Here is a 26,946-nt window from a genome sequence, read left to right on the forward strand (position 1 = left end):
TTAATTAAAATAATATTTCATAGTGCGGAAATTAAATGAGAGTAATAATAAAATGCAAAAAAATAATTTCAGTAATAATACTATAGTTTATTTTTCTTATTAATATATCTAAATGTATAATTAACTATGCCAAATAACCATAAACAAACAAAACAAAAAAAAAAAAAAAAAACAAAAAAACAAAAACAAAAATCAAAAAATCAGCAATATAATTTTAACATTTTCAAAGAAAATTAAAATATTAAAGCTTGTATGATTATTTTAAACAATTTGTTAAGTTGACTATAGGTAACATAGATTATAATAAAACTCAAGTGTTTGATTTATGATTATGAAAACATTTGATTTAAATTTTTTGTTAACATCTTGACATCTTGTTCATGATAAATCAATGAACATAAATATCCAAACTTTTTTTTTGGGTAAATACAAAAATTGCTTTTTTTTCAATTTAACTTTTGAAAATAAAAAATGATGTTAACTAAAATAATACAAATTATATGTTTAATTTAATAACGGCGCATAGACAATATTAATCTTAAATCTTTAATTCAATTAAATCAACATAGAAAAGAATTGATATTTGAAGCCATTTTAGAATAGCATATTAAAAAATCATTATCGTGAATTTGCTCTGGCTTTTAAAATATCATAGAAAACATGAGCTTCAAGTTTAATTAAATTTTTATCAAATCATGTTGGTAATTATTATATACATAGTCATTATTTGATTGAATTCATCTAGGTATCTAAATTGTACAATATTCAAGAAGTTTTTTAATGACAATAACTTTTATTGAGTTTTTAAGGTTTTACACGTTGAGCAATGGTCTAAATATGAAAGAGATTTTTGTGAATTTTCATTTATTTTCAATATTAATTTGGATGTTTAATAATTTTTAATTTTATTTTTAATAGTATAATAAAATCATAAATCAAAATAAATATCATTGGTTTAGACTTTTAGGAGTATGAATCTTAAAAAATTTTAAAAAAGTGACAAGCTTTTCCATTGAAAAAGGAAAAAAATTTGATATATTTACTTCATTAAATTAAAATATTTATTTTTTTTAATTTATTGGATTAAAATTATTAAGTTCTAATAATTAAAGTATAAAAAATATTGATAAGCAAAATTATTAAAAATTAATTTCTCAAAATTATAGATAAATGAGTATTTGTTAGTTATCTAAATAAAAAATTTGAACTGTTCAATCATTATTTGGTAAGAATTGTTTTAATTATTCTATTGTTCTTTTATTTAAAATCAGCTTTATTTAATTGATTTAAGTTTGTTACTAAAAAAAAGATAATGACTTCTTTTATATTGAAGTAATTTTATTAATTAACATTTTTTGATCCATTTTCTTTGCATATTTACTACATTTTTAATGCATATAATTCTGGTTTTTAATGATATTATTTTGTGTTTTTAAGTTCTTAAAGATAATCCAAATTAAGTTAATACATTTTTTAAAAGAATCAGATTTTCATAAATATAAATAATTTTAACTGAATTGCTATAGGTATTAACACTTTCAAGAAACAAACCATAATTATACATTGTAAAAAAAAAAAATAATTAATAATTAATAATTAAATTTTTTTATGTATTTAATTTAAATAATTAATACAAGCTATAATTGACACATTTGCTGACTTGAAATACTAAATTAAATTGACAAATTTTAATTAACTTTTAAATAATTATTTTATATTAATTTAGCAGTAAATCAAACTAAAACAATAATACAAAAAATAAATAAATAAATGAATAAATAAATAATTATGAAATAATGTGAAATGAATGTTTGATACCAAATTATAAACAAACTAATTTTCAATTAAAAAAATAAATAAATAAATAATACATTTTATAATATTACTTTTTTTTTAGTTATAAGTATTATCAATCATTTTATCTATGTTAAATAATGATTTACATAAGTATGCCATTAAATCTACAGGTAGTTAATACTAGATAAAAACAATCGCAAGCAACTCTACATCACCTTGAGTTATTACAGATAGAAGTTCTATTATGTAAACACTGAATATAGCAGAATATTGAATCAGTAATTTGATCACTTATGAAATATTATAAAAAATTGATTACTACTTATTATTTAAATGACTGTACTTAGTCTTAACTAAAATGAATAGTAATATTTAAAAGCAAGATGATTATTCACATATTTTAAAATAACTGTTGAGCATAGGAGGACATTTGGTTGAATTTTTGAGGCAAGTAAAGTGGCCAATACTTTGATTAAAATTTACATGGTCCACAGATGTATATATTATAATTCCATTTAAAAAGTGAGGTTATTGAAATTTTTGAAGCGATAAGACTCTTTGAAAGAAGGTGGACTCAATATTATGTTCCCTATGCTATTCAGAAAATTATAAGTCGTTTAAGTGAGTATATCCCCACAATATGTATAATGCTTGAATTACATTAAATTTTTGTTCACGTTTTATAAAACAAGTTATTATCTTAGGAATCACATAATACAATAATTAAACATGAGTTTATATTTTTTACATTTTAGATATGACTAAAATTATAATTAGTGTTTTGCGCGAGAAATACTTAAAACAATATTTTACTCTATAATATACATCTTAAAAATATTGTGAGCAGTACAAAAATATATCAATATTAATTTATATTTCAGTGGTTAAGTTTATTTATTTATTTCATTTTATTAAATTAATAGTAAGTATTAGTATATTTTATAAAATTATAATTTATTATAATTCAAAACAAATATTTTGGTAACTGAACAAAACAAAATAAACTGAAGATTTTTTTTTAATGCATTCTAATTTTTAAAGATACAAAAGAATAAAATTGATATTATAATACGTGATGGTCATTATTATTACCTACTGTTTTTATTCAAATTCAAATTATTTTATACAGGTATCATTTAATAATAAATATTATTGAAATAGATAGTGGATTGGTATTGAAAATTAACTATTTATTTTTTTGTTTTTACTTAAAATAATATTGAAAAAAATTTTATTTTATAAATAGATATTAATATTTATAAATATTTCTAATATTACAATTATTCTTAAATAATACAACCACTTTATGCTTATCAAGATATAATTCATGTGACATAATAACATTCAAATAAACTGGATAATTATTTTTAATTCATTTTAAAATACTATTTTATAAAAAAATAAATCAATTATTTGTCAAAAACTAAAACCTCATGCCATTATCTAATAAAAATATTTATTCTAATTATAAATCATACTATATTTTTTTAGTATAGAATAAGTTTATCAATTAGGAAAATGTTTTTAAAGCCATATTTAAATAAATGATATTAAGTTTAGGAACATATGTATTTAAACAATAATTAACTGCTGAAAATGTCTTTGGTATATATTGAAATATTTAACCTAGTTTAAAACTATAAATTTCAATTAACTAAAGGGAAAACGATTATTAGCACTATTATATTTTTGAAATATTGTTTTATTTATGTAGATAAATTTTAAAGTAAAAAGGCTTTGAAAAATAAGTTTATTTTTGGCAAATAGGTACTTAAGTAAAAACTTCCTCTCTTGCTTAGTTAGAATAAGACTTAAAAACTGTTGTCTTCACTTAAATATATTAATTTTAATTTATTCTTTAAATATTTGTAATATATTTTTAACAATTAACATATATATATATAAATAATTAAACTGTATCAACCTACAAGAATAGTGTTCATAAGCTATTGATATTAATCTACAATGATAACAATGATTAAGTAATAAGTTGTCTGACTAAAATTAAATATTTATATACATACATACATTAGATAACACTAAATCAAATAAATTTGGAACAGTAAACTAATGCTTTGTGAGCTTTATTCAAAACTATCGGCTATCATGTACTTATTTAATTTTATATTTTATTTTTTTAATACTGAAATAAAAAAATCACAAAAAATTGCTGGATTAATATTATACATTTTTTAGCATTATTCCCTATCATTTCTATTTAAAAAAAAGTATTAAAAATTATTTTAAATGTATAAACTATTATTGTTAATTTTTATCATTAAATATACTAATATAGTATGCACTAATGGTAATATTATTTTTAAAATACATGTTTTGCAATGAATTTTAATCTTTCAAAATTAAATCGATCATTTTTCATCAATAGAATAAAACTTTTATTTTTTATTTATTTCATTTAAAAAAAAATTCTATACATTTATTTATAAATAAATCAAAACAATAGTTTAGTCAAACAAGCATGGAATTTTCAAGTAATTAGGTTTTTAAATAAATTAAACAACTATAAAGCATCTAAATTAAATACCTTATTTTGATATTAAGGAATGTATCACTCAATATTATCACAGCAATGAAATTTTATCATCATGATTGTTCGTTAAGTTGTGTTCGTAGTTCTGGAAACATTTCTGCTAGTAAAACATCTAAAAGTCTATAGAATAATTGTTTATTCATCACTGAATTTTGTGTACAATGAAACAAACACATAAGCAGTGGAGAAAAAACTGAATTATTCAATAAATTTAAATGTTCAACTGAAATTTGATGATCAGTCTTTTGTGGTGCATCATCTCCAGGAAATAGAAGATCTATAAAAATAAAAATAATATTGAATTTATAAATGTTAATACATTAAAAAAATGTCTTCATACTTTCTAGCAGTTCAATTAAGTTTGATATTTTAGAAGGTGTAATTGATTTTACAATACGAAGACTGATGTAGCGTTGTATAATAGAATCAACAATATTACCACACATAGATTGTATGGCCAAAATTAATTGAACAACAGAATTTGACATATTGTATACATGTACTCCAAAAAAAATAATGCAGTTAATTGGACCACAGGGAAATTTTATTTGATTTGATATTTCTTCTAAAGGTGTTTGGTTTTCATCTTCAATTATATTTAAGTTATTACCAAAAATTGGATTTTCAGCGATTTTAAATTTTTTTTCGAGAAGATTTTCACTTAAATCTTTCCACTCATACCTGTAATTCAAAGCAGATGTATTATGAAATGTTAAATTTAGATTCATTAAAACAATTATATATACTATATCAGAATTAAAAATTAATTTATTATTAATTATAAAATATATTTTATTTATACCTTTGTTTTAATTTTGTTTCAACTGAAGCCATAAATACAGAAATGAATGATTCTAAATTTTGTCCACGTTCTTTTCTTAAAGCCATTGGCATAGATTTCCTCAACAATCTCCCAATGGCTGATTCAGAATCTTCAAAATTGTCCATGGATGTTAAAAACATATGCAATAAATCAGATCCCTTAAGTTCAGGTTTTTGTAGCAGTTGATTGAGAAACTGCACATAAATATCATTATTTTCTGTTTTTTGTAATAAAATTCTTCTTGAAGGTAATCGAGCATCCACAAATACTCCATGGAATTCAGTAAGTTTTGATTTTAAAGTATAAAAGTCAGCAAGTCTTCTTTCTACACACCATTGTTTGATTGAATCATTTTTAACTGTCTCTACTGTAATAAAAAATACCAATGATTGACCACCATTGGATCCAGATTCTAATTTCATAGCTGATGTAACATCAGTTACCTTCCAAGTGCTTAAATCTCTTTCACTATTAATGATTTCATTATCAACAGATAAATCTTCTCCATATTCTGGATCACATTCAGAAGATAAAGAATCAAATTGACCATCATGTATAGTACTTGACTTCATAGCTCCTTTAATCCTATTTAATTTGCGACTTAGCTTAGAAGCATTATTTTTTTTTTCATTATTCGACAAAGATTCTTTTGATGAACTAATATCTGGAATATTACGTGGTCCACATATCCAAGAAAAATATTCATCAGAATTATGAAACTCTACCCAGTAAGTATTTTGTAAGGTAGAATATGTTTGTTCATAAGCTTGGTATAGTGGTTTTGAATTTTGAAGTTTAATAACATCTTTGGATAAAACTTTTCTTAGTTGACTTACTAGCTCAGGATCAAAGCTTATGCAATCTGGTGAATGAGAACTAAAATATACAGAAAATATATCCCAAGCATCTCGATAGAGCATATCAAGTTCTTGAGATGAAATTTCTGGTCTTAACATGCGCTTATTAAACTGATCAACATCTAAACAGAATTGCAACAAATGCACAGCACCTTTTCGTTTCAAAAAAACTGTAAATGCAGATAAAATTGTCGGGTCTTTGAATATACTACGCATTTCAAGTTGTATGGTATCATGTTGATTTTCACCAATAAATTTTGATAAAAATTCAACTTGTTCATCTTTGCATATTGTAGTTGTTGAATTAATAACTGATGATTTGGATAATTTTGACCAAACAATATTAATGTTGGCCGGACTACATATTACATCTGATATTGGTAATAATACCCAAAGTGAAAGAAGTTCTCGCACTAAAGTATAAAATATCCTGTAAAGTAAATTTAGTCAGTAAGATATGATGAAGTTAATGTTTAAAAATAAATTATGTTTAAATAAAATATAATAATATGAATTATATTCATACATGCATTGAAGATCGGTTTGTCGTGTTAAAAATGGCAATAAACTCGAAGATACTTTTTTAAGATACAAAATCTCAACTTTGCGATTACTGACAGCATAATGATATGAAATTTTTTCACCCTTTTCCATTTGTTGGCAGTGTCTTATATGTGATAAACATATTGGAATTACTTTACACAGCACAATATCTTCTAAATTCAACTGAAATATTTAATTACAAGTAAATAATTTGTTCATTACAGTAAAATAATATTACATATCTTTATTTAAATATTAATTTAATGTTAATTTTTATAACTATTTTACTAACTTGTAATAATCTTTTAAGCAATACACTTGTTGCAAATCGTATAACTTGCTTAATTTCTTTTACAAAATGTGGGTCATTTGAAATATTTTCATACCAACTTTCTACATATACCTTTATGATTTTTGATAATAACTAAAAATAATAATAAATATAATTAAATATAAAATTATTTACTGTAAAATTAATTTACTTTATCTATTGAAGAGTCAATTTGTTCTGGTATTAATAATCCTTTCCATGGTGTTTCTTGATTTAGACATTTTAAATGTAGGTCACATGAATTACAGTTTTTGCAATTATTACATTTATATTTATAAGTCTTATCAAATTTATTCTTTGACACAAAACTGGTATTTAAATTTTGGTTTCTGTAAAATAAATAAAATTATGAAAAATATTTTAAAATATATCAGGTTATTAGGGAACCATAAATAAATTTTAATATTTTAAAGTTGCAAGTAGTTTATTCGGAATGAGTTCGTACTTCGGCGGCCAATTTCTGTACATGGGCATGGCTTTGTTCCACAGCGCTAGTCTTACGAGCTTTCGTAGTGGGAAAAGCATCTGACCGTCGCGAACAAAAACTGGTCGCCGCCGAGCTACGATTTCATTCCGAATAGACTATAGTTAGTAAAACAAATTATAAATTGAACTTACTTAAAGGCATAATCAAACATGTAATATCCACAACCAATTGCAATAATAACAATAATGAAACTCAAACATCTAGACAATATAAGAATAAAATATTTAATAAAAATCAAGTTCAATAACAAAAATAATAACATTTTAATATTAGCAAGCAATGTAAACTATTTATTATATATAGTATGACTACCAATAATAGAAAAGAAATTTATTTTTAAACTAAATAGTCAAAATTTGATAATAAAATTAATTTTTTTATCAATATTAAAAACGCAAGTAAAAATTAACTACTAATTCCTTGTATTGTAATATGATACCTAAAATATATAACCGTTGTTTATCATCTAAATATGTATAAATAACCTATATTGTTATAATAATTCTAACTTATAAGCAAATAATTTGTAATTATTTTTTAATTTTGAAATTAAACTAGAAGTACCTGTTGCAGTAAAAATGATTGAAAAACTTGTTGATATGTACTATTCTACATTTATAGTTATAACAATGAATTTATTAAATGTTAATACATTAATGATGGTAAATAGGTAAAAAATTGCCTTGCCTTATAATTAATTATATTGCAAACATATGTAAAATTATATGCAGACAATTTTAATTATCACAATTTAGATAACACGGTATGTTAAGATTTAATCACACTATTTTTTTCTTTCTAACTTACATTAAAAAAAGTAAATATTTATTCAACAAACTTTTATTATGTTAACTTTAACATTAGAATAAATTTATTTATTCAAAGTTAAGAACACTATCTGTGTTTTATAAGATTAAAATTCTTCTGGAATTTATGAGCATTAATTATAATTGAAATATTATAAAAAAGTAAAATAAAAACAATTATTATGCTCTTAACTTAATTTTAAACAATAATTTTACTCTAATATCAAACTAACACAATATTGGTTTTGTTGCACTTAAATTTACTGAGTTGCACGTAAGTCAGAAAAAGAAAACACCATTTGTTATGATATTCTTTTAGGAAAAAAAAATTATTTATCAATTGATAAAAAACAGTAAAGAAGTAAATGCATGCAATGCATGTAAAGTAGTGCTGACAGCCGATGCAATATTTAATTTTTACATAGTGTTTTATAAACCTACTATATTTTGAAGTAACGTGATAAACATAAACTAAAGATTAAAGAATATTTTCTAAAATAAATAACAGTATTATAAAGATTAGAATATGCTCTAATAATCAGTTCAAAAAAAAAAAATGAGTAAAAAACAAATGAACAAAATTTGCAGGTACCTATAAATTGAATGAAATACTTTTTAAAACTCCTAACATATTGCGTAGTCACAATGGAGTTGTGCATTGAAGCGTTCGTGACTTACCCCCAAACAAACAGATTGAACAGAAGTACACAGCTAATGGTCACTACGCCATAGTAAACAATCCTGTCATCTGTCAACAGGTCGAGGATGTCTTTCATTTTGCTCCATAACAAACACCCAAAGCGACGTGTAGGAATGTAGGAAACCAACTATGGGCCATAAAACACGAATAGGTCGACTACGACATTAGTCATTGTCGATTATCTAATTATTTACAACTAACGACAATTATTTTGACGACGGTATAATAACACTCTGGTATTGTGTTACACGCGTAAATGTAAAATAATATAATATTTATTGTAATGAGCCAGTGATTTGTTACGAATTTGTGCGTTATCTTATCAACGGTGACAGTGATTACATTTTTATCATCGGGCGTGCTCGTACTTCGAAATATATATATATATATATATATGAAACTGAATAACGGGCGCGGCTCGTAAGTATATATGGTTATACGATCGATATACCATAATAATATGCAGTGTGTATATATACATTATACATATTATTTTAATATGGGTACATTATATTATATTATATTCTTTAAAAATCGTTCATTATAATAGTATGCACGGCAGTCGGCGTCGATTGAATATTTTATAATATCACAATAAATTACCTATTGTAATATGTAGGTATTATGTTTTACATTGACATTTTTTTTTTTTTTTTATAAATGGTACCCGCAGACTAATAGCTTTGGATATTTTATATTTTTTTGAAGGTAAGATGATTAGAACTTATATAGTCTATGGAAGGAATCGAACAGTTGAATATCAACGATGATCTAAAATTAAATTAAAATTACTTATTTATTTAATTTTTATAACAATAAAAAAAATCGTTTTAAAACGAAGGAGGCGAACAACATTTGAACTTCAATGCTTATTACAATATTAAATACAATTTTTATAATCGATGTAATAAGTAACTCGTGAAAGACATTTTAAAGCTTGTTTGGTGATATAGGTACCTAGATAGGTATTTAAGGTATTTATTATTTAAATTGAATAGGTATCTTATGAATTTTTGAAACAAAATGATTCACAAGTTTTTAAGATTTTGAATACCAAAAACGATTTTTAATATCTAATATCTATTAATAATAAAAAAATAAAAACTTAGAATTTCGTCATACGACGTAATAAAATTATACACAACAATGTTTTTTCTGAGTGGAACGATTAATTCTTTTATTGTATTTAAAGTAACAAAAATCAACAAAATTGCAATAAAATTTTAAAAAAGTCAATAATTGTAAAAAGTTGCACTTAACATTTTTTAGATATTAATTTGTATTTGTTTGAAATAAATTTATAACCTACTTCATAACAAATCCGAACAATAGAAAAAAATGTTGCAAATGCAATAACATCTGAGCCCTATAGTTATAAAACTGAAAGTATTAAAATTAAGTACGCCGAAAAACGACGTGTAGTTATGGACTATGGTTCATTACTAATGACTGGATTTATACGCACAAAAATATGTTTCTAAAAATGTTGTAATGTACTACAATAAATATACATTATTAATTATTATTATTAAATATTCATTAAAATAAATTATAAAAATTGAATACAAAAAAATAAAGTATTAAAAATGGTATAAAAATGTTTTGAAAGTATATAAAAATATTTCGTCATCTTCGCAATTTAGCATTCTTTTTCTTCAATCTATAAAAATATATTAGTCCACATTAATAAAAAATTAAAACAAAAACTGATCTATATTAATATATTATACGTATATATTACAAATGAGTATATTATTTTATTTTTGGCAATAACGACCGGACGTAACTTCATTGATATTATGTGGCTGTAGACGTGAAAATACGACGAAAAATATATTTATGTGCTATAAATAATAATATGCAGTATGAAACTACTAATATGCATTAAACAGTGGCGTAAATTGAACCCAATTTCTGGTGGTGCAGAGGCAATATCCTCAATCTATAACTTCCAAAACACCTATAATCCAACTTCTTAAATAAAACCCTTCCTAATAAATTATATATTTTCCCATATATTTGTTTAAATAATAAATAAACATTGAATTATTTATAATTATTTATTTGGTAACCACAGAAATTCTGTGGTTACCATAAATAATAATCTAATTATCTATGGCGGTTACAAAATTTTAGAATATAGATATGAATAATAATTTAATTGATGAATTCATGCACGAAAATTACAATTTTGTACCTATTTATGCAGGGGCGTGCCTAGAAATTTTTTTCGGGGGGGGGTTCAATATTTTTACTAACACGTACCTATTTTAAGAGTATAAGTGTATTTATTTTACTAGATAATAGATATTAATTGGCCATATATACAATATTCAAACAACATACATATGTCAGATCGAGTCATATTATTCAATAGTAATATTAAAAAAAATAATAATAATAATACATAATAATTTATAATACATTAAAATACATTTTAAATAATTTTTCGATATATATATATATAATTAGTTATTAGATAATATAAAAAAAAATCCTTGTCTTCGAGGAATTAAAGCGAACCTTCTCACCACTTCATTAGGATCAACGTTAATTTCTTTTTGAATTGAAAGAAGAGCTAACCCAGTTAACCGATCTTCGCCAGTTGTGTTGCGCAGATATGTTTTGAGACGCCGTAAAGTAGAAAAGGTTCTTTCTGCAGTTGCCGTAGACACGGGTAAAGTTGCTAATATTTCCAACAGTTTTCTTATATTTGGGAAAAATCTTTCATCACATTCTAATAAAGACTCTACTGCATTTGAAGGTTTTTTTTCAATGTTATCTTTTAACCATTTTAATTTCCATGTGGAGAATTCTTCATTAAATACTGTAGAATCTGGCAATAAACTTTCATAAAAGATTATAGTATCTTTTGATAGATCTAGTGAATTTACATTAATACGACTTGGAATTAATTTTTCTAAGTCGGTTATTATTTGTTTATGTTTTATAAAACGGTCTGATAAATGAACAATGGTATGGTCTAAAAATGAATTAAATATTGTGCGTCTGTAATACTCTTCAGGCGATTGTGAAGGAGTATTATCCCGGTTTGTTTGTTTTTTTACACAGCGAGGAATTGTCACTTCACTACCTACATCAATAAGTATTTGATTACATTTATCATATATTAATTTAAAATTGGAATCACTGTTTTCACGAAGGTTACTAAGAGCATCAATTATATTTTGAACATGATCACATGCAGCAGTTAAATATATTATATATATATATATATATATATATATATATATATATTACATATTATATACATTATAATATATTATATATTATAATATTATGTAAAACTTTATTAACAATTATTTTATTTTTCGAGTTTGAACACCAAAACCCTGGCAGCGCCCTGTATTTATGTATATATTATACAAAAAGATAGTACAAAATTAAAAATAATATTAAAGGTATATAAATTTTATTTTAATGATTTTTTGGTGGTGCAAAAACATACATTAGCATCAAAATATCTCAGATGTGGTGGTGCAAATGCAATTTACCCTACTGGCATTAAATATGCATTTAATAGATAAAACCGTAAAATATGCAAAATACATTAAGTTTTATTGTAGGTAAACTTTTAAATTATATGCGAATTGTTTACCTAAATTAGGTTTTAAGCTCAACTGACTACTTATTTACCGGTTCACGTCAATATTTATTAATTAAATTTATGCAAATTATAACTTAATATGTTATTTGCTAAATGTAACGTGATTTTAAATCATCGCAAATAAAAATGGCGACTGTGCACAGACTATAATGTCGATTGTTTTTCCGTCCGAAATAACCAGGGTCTCATGTTGCCGAGTCACGCTTCGCTGTATTTTTACAGAGCATTCATCGCGTATTTTATCACACAACGACGTGTCGAATAAAAATCGACAGAAATAATTATTAAATTTATATTGTTAATTTCACAGCAACATCGAATTGTCTCGAATCTGCGCGTGTGGCGTTATTAAATAAAAAGAATATACGTCACCCTAGAAGTTAGCATAATATATTGCTTCGCCGGTCTGATCTATTTTTATCAATAATTTGCTTGCTAAAATATATTATCATAACTTATACTTACTTAATATATAGTTATATAATGATATGTTATAAAATTATATTTACTGTTGTTTACATTATACGATAGCAAATTTAAATGTATAAGTAGACGAGAGAGAGAGTCAACAAATGCATTTATCGTTTCTCTCAAAATCTTGAATTGTTCTCCAATCATGGTAAAATTATAAATTATAAATATAATGACTAAGGACAGGATTTATATGCACAAAAAATCCTCACAATATGTTTCTAAAAATGCTGTAATATGCTGTAGCATTTACAATAAATATACATTATTATTATTAAGGTATAGTCACTAAAAATTGAATCGAAAATATTTTAATTAAAATTATGTAAAAAATAAGAATTAATTAATTAAGTATTAAAAATGGTATAAAAATGTTTTAAAAGTATATAAAAGTATTTGTATTTCGTCATTTTCGCAATTTAACGTTCATTACCTTCAATCTATAAAATATTAGTCCACGTTAATAGAAAATTAAAACAAAAGTTAATCTATATTAATATATTATACATATATTATGTTGTATATGAGTATACTCGTATCATCTTGTCTTTGGCAATAACGACCGATAGTAATTTCATCGATATTATGTGGCTGTGAACGTGAAAATACGACAAAATACAAAATGTAATAGGTATGTGCTATCAATAATAATTTGCACTATGAAACTTCAAACTACTATATAATAAGTAATACAATGCATTAAATATGCATTTCTTAAGTAAAACCGTGTGTTATTTTAATGAGAATTCTCATCAGATTTCAAAAACCTTATTCCAATACGTACATGCATTTACATATAAATCGGGTCCCTACTCATTACCCACCGACAAAATAAGTGGCTAAATTTTACAATCCCCTTGACATTTCCATTCCGATAACATACGCTTGCCGACAAACTGATAAGTGATAATATGAGTTCCGATCTTCTGAATCTGAACAGTATCAAAATATTGATAAAAGAAAAAGTTATAATATTAATTTCTTTCTGGTTTTGTAATTTGTATGCCTATTTCTTATTGTTATTACTTATTGCACTGTTGTGCTCTTGAGCTCGTTATCGTCTTGCCGTTTACGCTTACATAAACATATCTATCACAATCGTTGTAAACAAAATATAAATATATTGCCATGGACAAATTACTGTACGTCGTCTCGGCCACGCATTTAGTTCTCTGCCCGTTCACCAAAGTCGAAGAAAGTTTCAACATACAAGCAATGCACGACATTTTGTACTTGAAAAGTAATTTATCCCAGGTGTGTGTTAACAAAATTCTATTGTCGAAAAAGTCTTTACGATCGTCTGTGCGAATGTTTACACGTCCAAATTTCATTGCTAAGTTGTCTAGTTGAGAACCCCTATTTGCTTTTTATGGCAAGGATGTATCATATAATTGGAAAAAATCTAAAGATCTTTGTATCTATTTTAATTTGAAAATTCTTAAAGATATTTTAAAATTTTTTAATTAAAATAGACTGGTACACTTTAAAAATTATTAGTTAAATTGAGAATGATAAATCTATTTGATATTATATTAAATATTTTCTTAAAATAAAAACTATCTCCAGTTTAAATTGAAAAGAAAATTTAGTTAAAAAAATATTTTGACTATGTTAACAACTAAAAAATAATAATTGAATAGAATATTAAATTAAAAGAGAAAAATCTTGTTTACAATTTGATGTAAGTAAAATTTTATTCTTTACAATGTTTTTGATTATAAAAGAGTTAACCTATATTATTAAATATTTTTATTGATTAATATTCTAATGAGAGGTTAATATTTTTCCAATATGAATTTAAAATACAATTTGTTTGATTTAGTGTGAATTTATATTTTTTGTATCATATGAACATTTATATATTTATATACATTTATCTTTATTAATATTTTAGTAAACCTATGTTATTAAACAATTATGTTACAAATACAATAATATTTATTTTTTTCAGTATGATCATTTAGAATTTCCTGGGGTTGTACCAAGGACATTTTTGGGTCCACTGTTCATATCAATATTGTCATTTCCATTTTCTATTGTTTTTAAATATCTTCAGTTCAATAAAATGTTCAATCAATTATTAGGTAAACTTATCATAGTATTTATTATTGTTTATATAAACATATACGTTAAAAATAATTAATACTTTAATTTACAGTTCGTGCAGTGTTAAGTATTGTAGTAGTTACAAGTATCAAATACTTTAATAAAAGCATTTCAAAAGTATTTGGAAATGGTGTTGGAAATTGGTTTATAATCTTAACAGCATCACAATACCATTTAATGTTTTATTCAAGTCGTCCACTCCCTAATATCATGGCATTTCCTTTAGGTCAGTATTTATTTGGTAAAAGTAAAATCTTTTTATAATATTTATATTTACAGTATTACACATATTTACATAATACAGTTTACAAATTATATTTAAAATGTTTATGATATTCATATGTGATTATATACGACTGTATGAGTAAGAGTTAATGATTTAAAAAGTTCTAAATTACTTATTATTTATTATCTAAACATTTGTTTATTTTACCCATATAATTTATAGCAATATTGATAGATATTTATATCAGTATATTATATTAATTTTAAATATTAAAATAAGAAAAGAATAATGAAGTATATTTAAAATGTATTGTTTCATGTTTTATTTTTTAATTGTAGAGTATAGGTTAAATAATCATTTATACATAATGTGTTAATATAAGCCAAAATTATATTAGTTGAAAAATTTTAAGTTATACTGGTTTTTTTGTTAGGGATACAGTAATGGTAGCATTGAGTTCTTGGATTAGAGGAAAACATACTTTATTAATATGGAGTTCGGCGATTGCTGTTTTAATTTTCCGTTCAGAATTGGTTATTTATCTTGGTATTATTATACTGATGGAATTGTTTTATAAACGTCTTAAATTATTCCGGTATGTGTTACAGTTACTATTACTTTATTGATTTAGATTTAAGTTTATGTAATTAAATGCATTTAAAATTTCTATTCTTTAGGGGATTAAAACTTGGATTTTTGGCGGCTGTAACTGTTTTGACCACAAGTATTGTCATTGACTCTATATTTTGGGATCGCTTAGTGTGGCCTGAAGGAGAAGTTTTATGGTTTAATACAGTACTCAATAAAAGCAGCGAATGGGGTGTATCCTTTTTAAAATTATTTGTGAATAGATGTTTAAAACAGCTAAATAAAACATTTACTAAAAGATTATATAAAAAAATTTTAATTTAAATATTCTTAAAACTTTATCATATGGATATTGGAAACAGATAGATGAAATAATGATTGAGTTCTAAAGCAGTCGAATTTCAGATAATATGGTAAATAATAATAAGTATGATGGCTCACAATTATGATTAAATATTGTTACTCAAATAATATATTGTAAGAATAAAATAGCTTGTAAATATTATATAGATTTAATTTATTAAAATAATGTAATGTATTAGTCAACCAAAAAATGAATGATAATTATAGTTGTATACTTGTATTATTTATTATTATGTGATTAGTTATTGCTGTTACTTATAAACAATTTCAGTTAAATAAAAAATCTATTTGATAATAATAACTTGAAAAATAATAAGTATTATTATGGTGATACACTTGATGACATTATTTTTATCAATATTGCTTATGACTTATGAGTAATTATATTTTTTAATATGTATGTATTTTTTCTTAATTATATAAAATTAGACTAAACCATTTTTATGGTACTTTTATTCAGCAATACCACGAGGTGTTGCACTTTCTTTATTGTTCATACCATTTGGTGTGTTATACGATATTCGAGTAACAAGACTTCTTATTCCGACATTGATGTTTGTACTGATTTATTCGATACTACCACATAAAGAGCTTCGGTTTATCATTTATATAATTCCAGTTTTAAACGTATCTACTGCTTCCATTTGCAATAAAGTGTATGTTCAACTGTTAAAACTAAACTACTATCTAGTTAATAAGATTAACTTTTTTACTGTTTACAGATGGCAAACTAGGTTTAAACCAAAAGGATTCAAAAATGTACTTGCACTTTTATTCTGTACTGGTCATATTATTGGGAATTTAGTTTTTACAATATTTCTAATGAGTGCATCAATTAAAAATTATCCAGGAGGCCATGCAATGACACTATTACACACATTTGAAAACAATCATTTAGATGCTAATTATAGTATACACATTGACAATTATGCAGCACAAACTGGAGTAACTCGTTTTACACAACTCAGTGATCATTGGACGTAAGTAATACAACACAAAGTAATATTACCTTGAATATTTTGAATTGTTTTTTTTTTTTTTTTTGTAATTAACTGAATTAATAATAACGCGATTATTATATTATTGCAAAATGTAAATTAATTAATTTTACTTTGAACTTAAAAGATTTCAATTAATTCTATTAATTTAGTTAATTTATATTATTAATAAATTTAAATTCATGATGTTCGTTTACATGTATAACACTTTTAAGCATTTAAATTAATTTTTATTTTATTTAATTCCTAATAAATAAACAGTTACGTTGCAAAATATCATTTTAAATTAATTAATTTTAACTTTATTTATAGGTATAGTAAAAAAGAAAATCTGAAACCTGGATGTGAAGAGCTTATGTCTTTCACACATTTAATTGTTGGATCAAGTAGCCGAGATAATGAAGAAATGCTGCATTACAAAAATACTCATAGTGTCATGTCTACAGTACAAGGATTTTCACATGTATCATTTAATTATAATACTTTTCCACCATTAAAAATCAAAACTAAAACACAAATATTTTTGTTAAAAAAAAATAATATTAAATCAGGTGTTAAGCAAAATATAAAGAAAATTGTTGAAGAATTCAAAAACGAACAACATTCAGAAAAAAAAAATGATTTAAACTTAGATTTAATAGATAAAACTACTAAAAGAAATAAGCATAAACAAAAATAAATTAAAATTCAGTTCGTAATAAAACAAACTGTAATGAACTTATTATACCTAATATCATATTTCCTCGTAAAAATAAAAATAAAATGCCACTAAAGTGTAACAATTCAAATTGTTTTATAAAATTTCTAAAATAGTTTTTTAAAATTTTGTTTCTAAAATGAAATGAACATATTTTTTTCTATGGCTTACATTTGAAAGTGTTATCCTTAATATAATTTCATAATTGTTAGACTGAAGTAAAATTACCTATATGTTTATAAATTAAATGTATAGTCAGCATTTAATCTATTATTCTTCTTTAATTTCTTTAATCCAAGTCTTGATCTTAAATTAGTTGTCTAATTTATTAAAAAAAAAAAAAAAAATCATCAATGACTATAAAATATACAAACTATTATTGTTAAATATTTCATGTAACTATTGTATTATATATAATATTGTATATTAATACATAAAATACACATATTCAGTGGCACAAATTTTTGCTTATAAGGAGTGGGGCACTTGTTCCTGAAAATAATTTTGTTGGGGCTTACAAAATTGTATCTACTATAATAATTTTGTTTAACTTGATGTAACTGATATTGTTCTAAGGAAAAAAAAAATTGATTTTTTGTTAATAGTTAACGATGGTGGATTTGTGCTGGCTGATAAATTTCTAGATTTTCCCCAGTAAAAATAAAATGATTTGTACCACTGACTACTGCATGTATTAAAATTAAAATTGAAAATTGTTCTACAGTCAATTTTTAAAATTCGAATACTTTAACGGTTCCATTATTAACTGATATATTGTTTTTGCTAATCATTTTAGTAAAATTAAATTAAATCAATAAAATAAATGTTGTTGAAAATTTTAAAATTTTTAAAATGTTCATTGCATTTTGAAATATTATTAATATCATACTTGTTTCGGATTATGAAGCTAAAATTATACTTTTTTGTTTTAAATATGATGTAATATATCAAGCTGTACAAAGTATACATTACTCAAGTAATTTTCAAACTAATTTAAAATGATAAGTTTAATACTTTAAAATCCTAGTCAAATTAAAATAAAAATTATAAAAAATATTTTTTTAGTTTAAGTCTTAACTCTTATTTGAATTGTGTTATATTTATTATTTTAATCTATAAGGGCTAATTCATGTGAAAGGCATTTAATGTTCTTTGATGTTGATACCACTGTTCACATGATTACTGATTTTTCTTGTTCAGCGTGCGTTTATTCCCTTTATTTTCTTGTGATACCATGTGTTAGGTATAAGTATAAATGAACACATCATTGTAAATCTATGTATTTTTGAACTTGTTTTAACGTGCGTAGACAAAATATTTGTGTTATTGTTGCGTTGAATGTATGTTGCCCTCCAATGTGTGTTTTCATACATTCAATTAATAGTAATAATATAGTTGTTATAAACGTGTATTTAACGTCTTTGATGTGAATTAGCTCTAAATTATTTAATGAGAAGTGTATTTTTTTTTTCATAATCATTTGATATTCATTTAAAATTAATTAAAATTGTAACTTGTTTGGTAAGAAAATAAAGTTAATTTTACTAGCAGTTTATATCCTGTACTTAAAAATAAAAACTTGTTCCATATTAGTTAATCTTTTTAATGTTTAAGTTGATCAAAAGTTCTCTTTAAAGTGAATGTAGTATTTTAATTTAAAATTTTTAGTTGTTGCAAAACTTGTGTTAATCATTACGGTTAAAATCTTTTATTTCAGCTATCCAAGAAAAACAGAAAGTAGAGTAAGTAAACTTATACTCTATGATATTTACCAGTGGGTAGCTGAGTTTAACTGTTTGTAATCACTGATATTATACTTGTATTTCAAGATTTTTGATTCATTGTTACCTAGTTTAATAACTAAAGGTACCTATTTACTGAAAAGCATTAATTAGCCAAGAATACAATTTAATAATAAATAATAATCTGAAATATATGAATAGCAAACAAGTTTTTGATGGTTCTAATGAATCATATTGTGATTTCTTCATGATGATTTTTATGAATAGACCATGGAGTATGGAGAGGAGGTTATCAACTAGTTAAATAGTTAATTTTTTTTAAATTTTTTAACTTAACTAGTTAATTTTCTAATCAACTTATGAAATTAAGGAATTTAATTGATAGTTAGAACTCAGCATTTGCAGTTGATATTAGAAATTGTTTTGATTAAATTATGAACTATAAATTGTATTATTTTAATATTATTATAAATATGATCCCTTCAATTGCTACAATATATAAAAATAATAATATTTGTTAAATTATGAATTTGAGATGTGTATAGTTTAAATAAATAAATAATACATCATGTAACGTAAAAGGGTATTTACACTGTACAATGTAAATTATGATAAAAGTTTAATAAAATTGTTTTTTATAATTATTAAATTAGAAAGATATAAAGACATAGTCATTCTTCACATGATTTACATATTAATTTAAAAAAATAAATTAACTTTTTTTAAGCTGAGTTGAGTTAATATTTTTTTCTATACTACATTTTAACTTATCGAGTTAAATTTATAATTTGTTTACCGTTAACTTCTAACTTATCGATATTATGTTCTTTTAACTTCATTTGAGTTAATTATTTTCATTAACTTTACCACTTTTGGATTTAAGTATATCTACCAAGTAACATGTATAGATGTAAGTGTATATACATGATGAGGAGAAAAGAATGATGTGAAATTTGATGACAACTAAACTTCTGCTAGAAAAATGGTATTTTAATGGAATCACGAAATCGGAATTAAAATATGAGCAAAAAATGAGTGACATTTGTTTTTGGTTGACGTTGAAACTTATAGAATAACGTCATAGTGTTTCCACCCCTCCTCTCCCGTCACACAGCAATCGAATTTATCCATAATATATAAAATAGAAACGTATCTATTCTGCACACGCCATTAATACAACACACACTACAAGAATGTGATTTGGTTTGTGTTTTCATTTTGTTTCATTTTTTTGTGCTGAACGCAGCGGCGTATACGAAGCCACCGTTGTGTGGAACTGGCTGCCGTGTGAAGAATTGGCTGGGCTCGACCTCATCTGGTGGACCGAAACTGTGAACGATTTCTTCAGGGGGACGTTGGTTGCAGTCACCGGTGGTGTATTTTCCTTTGAAGATGAAATTGTAAACGGACCTGGGCACGATGGTGCTAAGTGGGCGCAATCCCGCTGGCGGATCCTTGGTGAACGGTGGCACTAGTTTGCCATTATTCAGCGAAACGGTTAAAAATTTCAGGTATAGGTCGCGTTCTTCGCGCATATCGTCGCTTTCCTTCATCGTATCTATCCTGCGCAAAACAGACATCTTCCGGTCTCATCACGAATTAATTACATAAAACAATATTTAAATAGTTGCCTACTGAGTGGCTTACATAGAGTCGTAAAAGGATCAACCTTCCAAAACTTCTTCCTTTAAGGTAATATAATATGTAATTTTTAAATGTAATTAAAACCAGACGAGAAATATTTAGATTAGGTCTAGACCAGATTAAGATTTTTGATGTTCTGTGTGAAATTTTTTAGAGGTTTTTATATGTAATAATAAAAATAAATTGTTCACAGATGTATTTTTAATTTATGGATAAATGGATTCATAGACATTTAAGTAAGATTATAAAAGTTAATTATTAACACATGGTTTCTTTTTGTCTTGTGATACGCGGTAACATATAAGTACTTACAGATATCATTTTTTGTCGTGAAAATCAAAATTCTCAGAAATATTACCTGTCGATCCACGTATACACTTTGTTGCGTTCTTTGACTGACATGAGTTGCGCGAGCACAATCGCGTATTGCCGATCGCACGCGTATGATTCGTCCGAGAAAGCTGTTAGTGGTTCGATCGACAACTGTTTCTTTTCTATCAAATCGACGGTTGGCGATTGTTTGGACGCAGCAACATCTACGATATCCGCTGGCGGTTCATTGACTGCGGGTGAAGACATTTGATCCGTATACGTTTAATATTTTCAGCAATATTAGGTACAATAATTTTACGGGTCGACAATTAGGTACATGAAAATTCGAACGAAACCGTCCGCAAAATGGAAACTATTGGGGACGACTGAAAACCCAGTGTGTAGATACGAATTGTTTGGTTGGAGCTAATGTTATACAGCACTTTGAGGTGTCATGGTTACGTATCCGAAGTCTTCTATCGTTTGTTGAGCAAATAGTATTACATTTTTATTGTAATTTAGGTATAGTACAGGATTATTATTTTAACAGCAAACCAGGAGCGTATTTTACTAGTGGTTATGGTGGACGGAGTTCTAATATTTGTATATACCTACTTATTTCGCACTATTCAATATAAATTATATTTTTCTTTGATCTAAGTACAAACAGTTTAGTAAGTTACAAATTGAAACTATATAAATCATATATTTATATCGAACTAGCGGTAGACTATATTTTTAAAATATACATAAAAATATTCAAGTTTATAAATCTAGGCATCATCTAATAAAATAAATAAGAATGCTCGAAGGAAAGTTTTTGGGTAATACCTCTTATCGTTTTCCTCAAAAATTCCTTCGTTATCATCAGACTCGTTATTTAAAACAATTTATAAAAGCTCTTACAATGCTTAAAGATAGAAGTAAAAAATTAGGTTTCGAAAACGGGAAGTACCTATAAAAGAAAGGTAATATAAATTATCGAATGATGCAATATGGATTTACAATAACGAATTATATTTCTTGGACATATTGAATTTTTTGTAATAATGATAAAAATGTCTCGGTCAGGACATTTTAAAGCCTAAACCCTTATTGTGGCTTTATCCACATTATAGATTTTTAATTAGTGAATAGAGAAAATGAATGAAGAGATACGTTACATGAATATTTTTCTAGAGTTTAAACAAATGTTTTTAACAAAACATTTGTGTAACTTTTTTATATTTTCATGTAGACAGTTTTCTATATCCCCGGGAATTTTCAATCTTTGTCAGCATTAAAAAGAGCGTAAGGATGCAGTGTGCCTTGCCTTTATACTTCCGTAATTTTTCTGATGTAAACATGGTAACCCTGGCTTATATTGAAAAATCAATAAGAAAATGATGTAAAGTTTAGAATTTCATTTGCACTTGTAGCTAATAAATACGTAATAAAAACTTAAAGCTATAATAATGATTTTGTTTAATTTTGAAACGGAAAATATGGAAAAATCCAAATCATCAACCAACGGCAATGAAACAAGTAAGTATAATGTAGAGAGTGTTTGTTTATTGAAATCATGAGTTTTACGTTAAATATTATGTATATAATAATTACATGTACGATTAATAGAAAGTACTATGAAAATTTTCATATTAAAATAAATTAAATCAAAGTATATTTATAATATATTAATTTAAGAATTAATCATCTCCTTGATGACCGTGGGTAAATTATTAATTTTAATAATTTTTAAATTAAAAAAAAATTTAATTGATTAATTAGTTAACACAGAAAGAATGATATATTTTATTTGCATACAATAATTCAATAATATAATACGTATGATTTATAATTTTTCAAAATAACATTAGGTACCTAATTTAAAAATAAATACACTTTCAAAACTTTATTATAATATCATACAATATATTTGTATACATTTACATTTGGATCATAATCAGCTCGCACTTTTCATATAGGTATATAGATATATTCCTTTATAAATATATATTATATACATAATTATTACAATATATGGGTGTATAATAATAAGAAAAACAACAATAAACTTATTGATTCGTTACCTCGAATGAAGTCTGTAATATTATTATGTCTATATTCACCGTTTTACACCGTTTGAGTGGATAGCAAGGTAAAACTAATATACGAGTCGTACTTTTATTGTTCCACTTAGATTCTAAAATATAATTGATTTTAAAATATTTTAGCTTAATAAACTAGATTGATCTCAATATAAATCTTAATAGTTTTGAACATAAAAATATAATTACAAAAAAAAAAAAAAAAAATCAATGTGGTATATGACACCTTCAGTCAACAGTCTCCGCTACTGCCTCTACAACAGTCAACAGTACACCTTTTCATAGTACACACATACTGCACATTTATATTATATAAATATTTATGTATAATCCATTTTTTTATAGTAATATAAGGTAACGTTTGTGTGTTTTACAGCTTGTAAATCACATTCATGGTTTTAAATTTGGTACATAAGTAATCCTATATATGAGCATCTCAAACTCAATTTTTTAAATTTTTCATTTTAAAGAGAAGCCTATTTAGCAGAGGCATCATTTCAGGTTTTATTTTGAGTGTGTAAGGTTTCAAACAGGCCATATAAAAATAGATTTAGGTATATGTACATTATCCTGTTTTCAATTATTTCATACACTATGGACCGAATCATTGCATTAACATAAATATTAAAAATCAATTTAAAAATTAAAATATAATAAATAATTAATTACCTTAACAGTGAAAACCAATAATCGATGTATAAAAAATTAGAAGAAGAAATGCAACAGTAAATAAAAAAAGTATGTACTTAATATCTAAATTTATAAATTGAAGTTTATAATTTTTGTAAAAGCAAAGTGTTCAAAAAACAAAAAAATATTTTAAATTTAAATAATAGACACTGGTGATTTTTAAGATTAACAAATACATCTACAGCTTCTTCTAGATTGGTATTGTTATTTGTTAACTTCTGTTTTATCAACATTAAGTACCATTAGAACGTCTTAGTCTTTCATCATTTAAGGTAGGCCGTAAATATGACTTCACTGTTTTGAGTGATGAAATTAAGCCTTTCATTTGATGCTATTTTAATTGGTAAAAAATTACCAATGAAATAATGTTTAAAGTTTAAACAAAAACAAGAGGAAAGTCTTATAGACAATATGCTATAAAAATTTATCCTATAATCAAATAAATTTGATTTGTATATCCAAATCAATATCATGTTTGTCATTAAATAATGCTTTTGATGACGGAAACTTCGAAGCAATATGAATTTCATTAAAATTTTGTTTTAATTGTAAAATAATTGTAATAATGTAATCTGGTATATGGATTTTATAATATTATCAGTTTATTTCCGTGCGGCATAAAATGCGATAACAACAGTGAAACAATTATTTTTTGGAACAATTAACACCATGTTATCTATTGTTTACTTAATTAATTGATAGCACGATATTTGTTTATAATCAATGTAATTTAAAGTTGTAATGATGATTTATAGTATACCAATACTGATAAAAAATGTTAATATAACAATTAAAATACAATTTATTTATTTATTTTTTATTGATCTTATTTAAGCCCGGCAACTGGGGTCATTAGATGTGCATAGGAACAGTAGGTTTTTTGTGTAAGGTTTGTTTGAAAGGTTTAGTTAGTAGGGTTGAAACACGCGTGTGTATGTGTGTGAGCCATAGATTCGTCATTAAGAACTCAGGTGCTCACCCATCTGAGAGCTAGCGATGCTGGCAGATGCTTGACCTCAGAACACATAAGTGCCACATAATTTAATTTTAACTATATTAATAACTGTGCATTATTTTAGCAGGGCGGAGGCTGATTATAACTATTTTAAAAGTAGGTAAAAGGGGTGCAACCGCACACTTTGACCTTCTCTAAATGATGCCCCTGTAGTTAGAGATTTGATCGTTTACGAATAATGAATATATTTTGTTTGCTTAGGGTTACCTTTGGTCGGTACATAAAAAAAAACAATTATTATAATTGGATATAATTTTAGATTTGTATTTTATATTTTGTCTAAACCACTTAAATGGTTGTGTCAAAAATTTGTCTAGTTTATAAAATATTTAGGTCAAAATAAAACATTGTTAATATTTCAGTTATTGCAAATGTAAACTAGCAAATTTATAAAGCTTATACATTATGTAGATATTTTGAAATGAAATTTAATAATTTTAACTGTTTATTCAAAATGTGATAATTCGTGAAATTAAAGATTGATAGGCGATCTGTGCTGGAGATGTGGAGTATATTATTATATACTCGGTAAATTAAAATTAAAGGACCGGGCGTGTTACGATTAAGTATAAACACAATTAAGTCATTCATTAAATAAAAATAACTATACCTATTTATTTTAACAATAATAAGTAAAAAAAAAATAAACTAATTTGCTAAAAAAGAAAACTGATTGTTTTTTTTCTCTAAAAATTCTAAATAAAATGTTAAATTTAATTATTAACAAATAATTTATTGATTACAATAAAATAATAAAATAATAAATTATTTATTAATTATTAATAATTATTTAATTATTTATTGATAACATCCAATAAATAACGTTATACTATCAATAAATTTTATGTTATTATAATGTTTTAACTAGATTAGATTATTATAATTTATAAGCAATATAAGCTTGGTTTCAATATTGATATTATATGTATCGTATTAAATTCTTTAAATTACATATGCAATTAGGTATCTATGTTGTATGTTAATAACATAGATTGATTTCAATAAATGAATAAATCAAAAATAAATTAGATATTTTATGAATAATATTTTATTCAATAGAAATTAGCACTTAATTATTTCTTTTGTTTTCATGTGTTAAAAAAATACTAGAAGAAAAAGTGTCACAAGATGATGTAAATCTTGATGAAGAATTCAAAGGTGCATCAGATTGCTCTGGGCCCAAACCCAAAGAGAATGGATGGATGAACTTTGACTTCGCTGATAATATAATATATATTTTGTTTTTTCTCGCCTTAATCTTGATTGTGGGTTTAGCATATATCGCGGCTCGCATTCTATGCTTTGCCATACAGAACAAAATAGATATTTCTAATATTTTAAGCCACTTAGAATGTTAATAACAAAAGAAAAATGATTTCATCACTAAAACATGCATTGTTGCATTTTGTACACTTTAAATATTACTAGTTGATATAGATTATCATACTACCTATTTACACACACAAGTTTATATTAAACTCGTA

The 26,946-nt window shown here is 24.4% G+C and overlaps 5 protein-coding genes across 7 annotated transcripts; 2 read left to right on the forward strand and 3 right to left on the reverse strand.

The window, feature by feature from the left end:
• Positions 1-3,874: 3,874 nt before the first annotated feature.
• Positions 3,875-9,187, reverse strand: LOC112591437 (sorting nexin-14-like). 2 transcript variants are annotated; one of them, XR_003114504.1, is made up of 9 exons: positions 8,874-9,187; positions 7,521-7,589; positions 7,054-7,231; positions 6,864-6,995; positions 6,555-6,754; positions 5,151-6,458; positions 4,689-5,029; positions 4,343-4,625; positions 3,875-3,940 (listed from the first exon to the last, which is right to left on the reverse strand). XR_003114504.1 is itself a non-coding variant. In XM_025335254.1 (8 exons), the coding sequence occupies exons 1-8, from the start codon at positions 8,969-8,971 to the stop codon at positions 4,402-4,404; spliced, it is 2,550 nt and encodes an 849-aa protein (XP_025191039.1). In that variant the 5' UTR covers positions 8,972-9,187; the 3' UTR covers positions 4,274-4,401. The 2 variants fall into 2 exon arrangements, 1 of the variants encoding a protein (XP_025191039.1); XM_025335254.1 differs by lacking the exon at positions 3,875-3,940 and having other exon boundaries at positions 4,274-4,625.
• Positions 9,188-11,328: 2,141 nt separating this feature from the next.
• LOC112591429 (52 kDa repressor of the inhibitor of the protein kinase-like) lies at positions 11,329-12,110 on the reverse strand (the record flags this gene model as incomplete). The annotated part of the gene is made up of 1 exon (XM_025335244.1): positions 11,329-12,110. A coding segment is annotated over one exon (747 nt), but the record flags the coding sequence as incomplete, so codon positions are not given.
• A 1,849-nt stretch (positions 12,111-13,959) lies between these two features.
• LOC112591460 (probable Dol-P-Man:Man(7)GlcNAc(2)-PP-Dol alpha-1,6-mannosyltransferase) lies at positions 13,960-18,037 on the forward strand. 2 transcript variants are annotated; one of them, XM_025335296.1, is made up of 8 exons: positions 13,960-14,248; positions 14,946-15,078; positions 15,153-15,326; positions 15,768-15,921; positions 16,004-16,148; positions 16,707-16,933; positions 17,000-17,257; positions 17,588-18,037. In XM_025335296.1, exons 1-8 carry the CDS (start codon positions 14,123-14,125, stop codon positions 17,952-17,954), a joined length of 1,584 nt encoding a protein of 527 aa, XP_025191081.1. In that variant the 5' UTR covers positions 13,960-14,122; the 3' UTR covers positions 17,955-18,037. The 2 variants fall into 2 exon arrangements, with proteins under 2 accessions (XP_025191081.1, XP_025191080.1); XM_025335295.1 differs by having other exon boundaries at positions 16,707-17,257.
• Positions 18,038-20,937: 2,900 nt separating this feature from the next.
• Positions 20,938-21,937, reverse strand: LOC112591430. The gene is made up of 2 exons (XM_025335245.1): positions 21,717-21,937; positions 20,938-21,277 (listed from the first exon to the last, which is right to left on the reverse strand). Exons 1-2 carry the CDS (start codon positions 21,935-21,937, stop codon positions 20,938-20,940), a joined length of 561 nt encoding a protein of 186 aa, XP_025191030.1.
• A 1,157-nt stretch (positions 21,938-23,094) lies between these two features.
• Positions 23,095-26,934, forward strand: LOC112591482. The gene is made up of 2 exons (XM_025335330.1): positions 23,095-23,194; positions 26,573-26,934. Exons 1-2 carry the CDS (start codon positions 23,125-23,127, stop codon positions 26,818-26,820), a joined length of 318 nt encoding a protein of 105 aa, XP_025191115.1. The 5' UTR covers positions 23,095-23,124; the 3' UTR covers positions 26,821-26,934.
• Positions 26,935-26,946: the final 12 nt, after the last annotated feature.

Source organism: Melanaphis sacchari, unplaced genomic scaffold (genome assembly GCF_002803265.2).
Source record: "Melanaphis sacchari strain LSU unplaced genomic scaffold, SCAv2.0 Contig134_pilon_pilon, whole genome shotgun sequence".
Classification (NCBI taxonomy): Eukaryota; Metazoa; Arthropoda; class Insecta; order Hemiptera; family Aphididae; genus Melanaphis; species Melanaphis sacchari.

Coding starts and splice junctions, on each gene's coding strand:
- LOC112591460 (XM_025335295.1), top strand. CDS start 14,123: ATGGACAAATTACTGTACGTCGTCTCGGCCACGCATTTAGTTCTCTGC. Junction 15,327..15,767: donor TATCATGGCATTTCCTTTAG/GTCAGTATTTAT, acceptor TTAGGGATACAG/TAATGGTAGCATTGAGTTCT. Junction 16,149..16,706: donor ATAAAAGCAGCGAATGGGGT/GTATCCTTTTTA, acceptor ATATAAAATTAG/ACTAAACCATTTTTATGGTA.
- LOC112591430 (XM_025335245.1), bottom strand. CDS start 21,937: ATGTCTTCACCCGCAGTCAATGAACCGCCAGCGGATATCGTAGATGTT. Junction 21,278..21,716: donor GTGTATACGTGGATCGACAG/GTAATATTTCTG, acceptor TGTTTTGCGCAG/GATAGATACGATGAAGGAAA.
- LOC112591437 (XM_025335254.1), bottom strand. CDS start 8,971: ATGAAAGACATCCTCGACCTGTTGACAGATGACAGGATTGTTTACTAT. Junction 7,232..7,520: donor ATGTTTGATTATGCCTTTAA/GTAAGTTCAATT, acceptor TTTATTTTACAG/AAACCAAAATTTAAATACCA. Junction 4,626..4,688: donor CTTAATTGAACTGCTAGAAA/GTATGAAGACAT, acceptor TTATTTTTATAG/ATCTTCTATTTCCTGGAGAT.
- LOC112591482 (XM_025335330.1), top strand. CDS start 23,125: ATGATTTTGTTTAATTTTGAAACGGAAAATATGGAAAAATCCAAATCA. Junction 23,195..26,572: donor AACCAACGGCAATGAAACAA/GTAAGTATAATG, acceptor AAAAAATACTAG/AAGAAAAAGTGTCACAAGAT.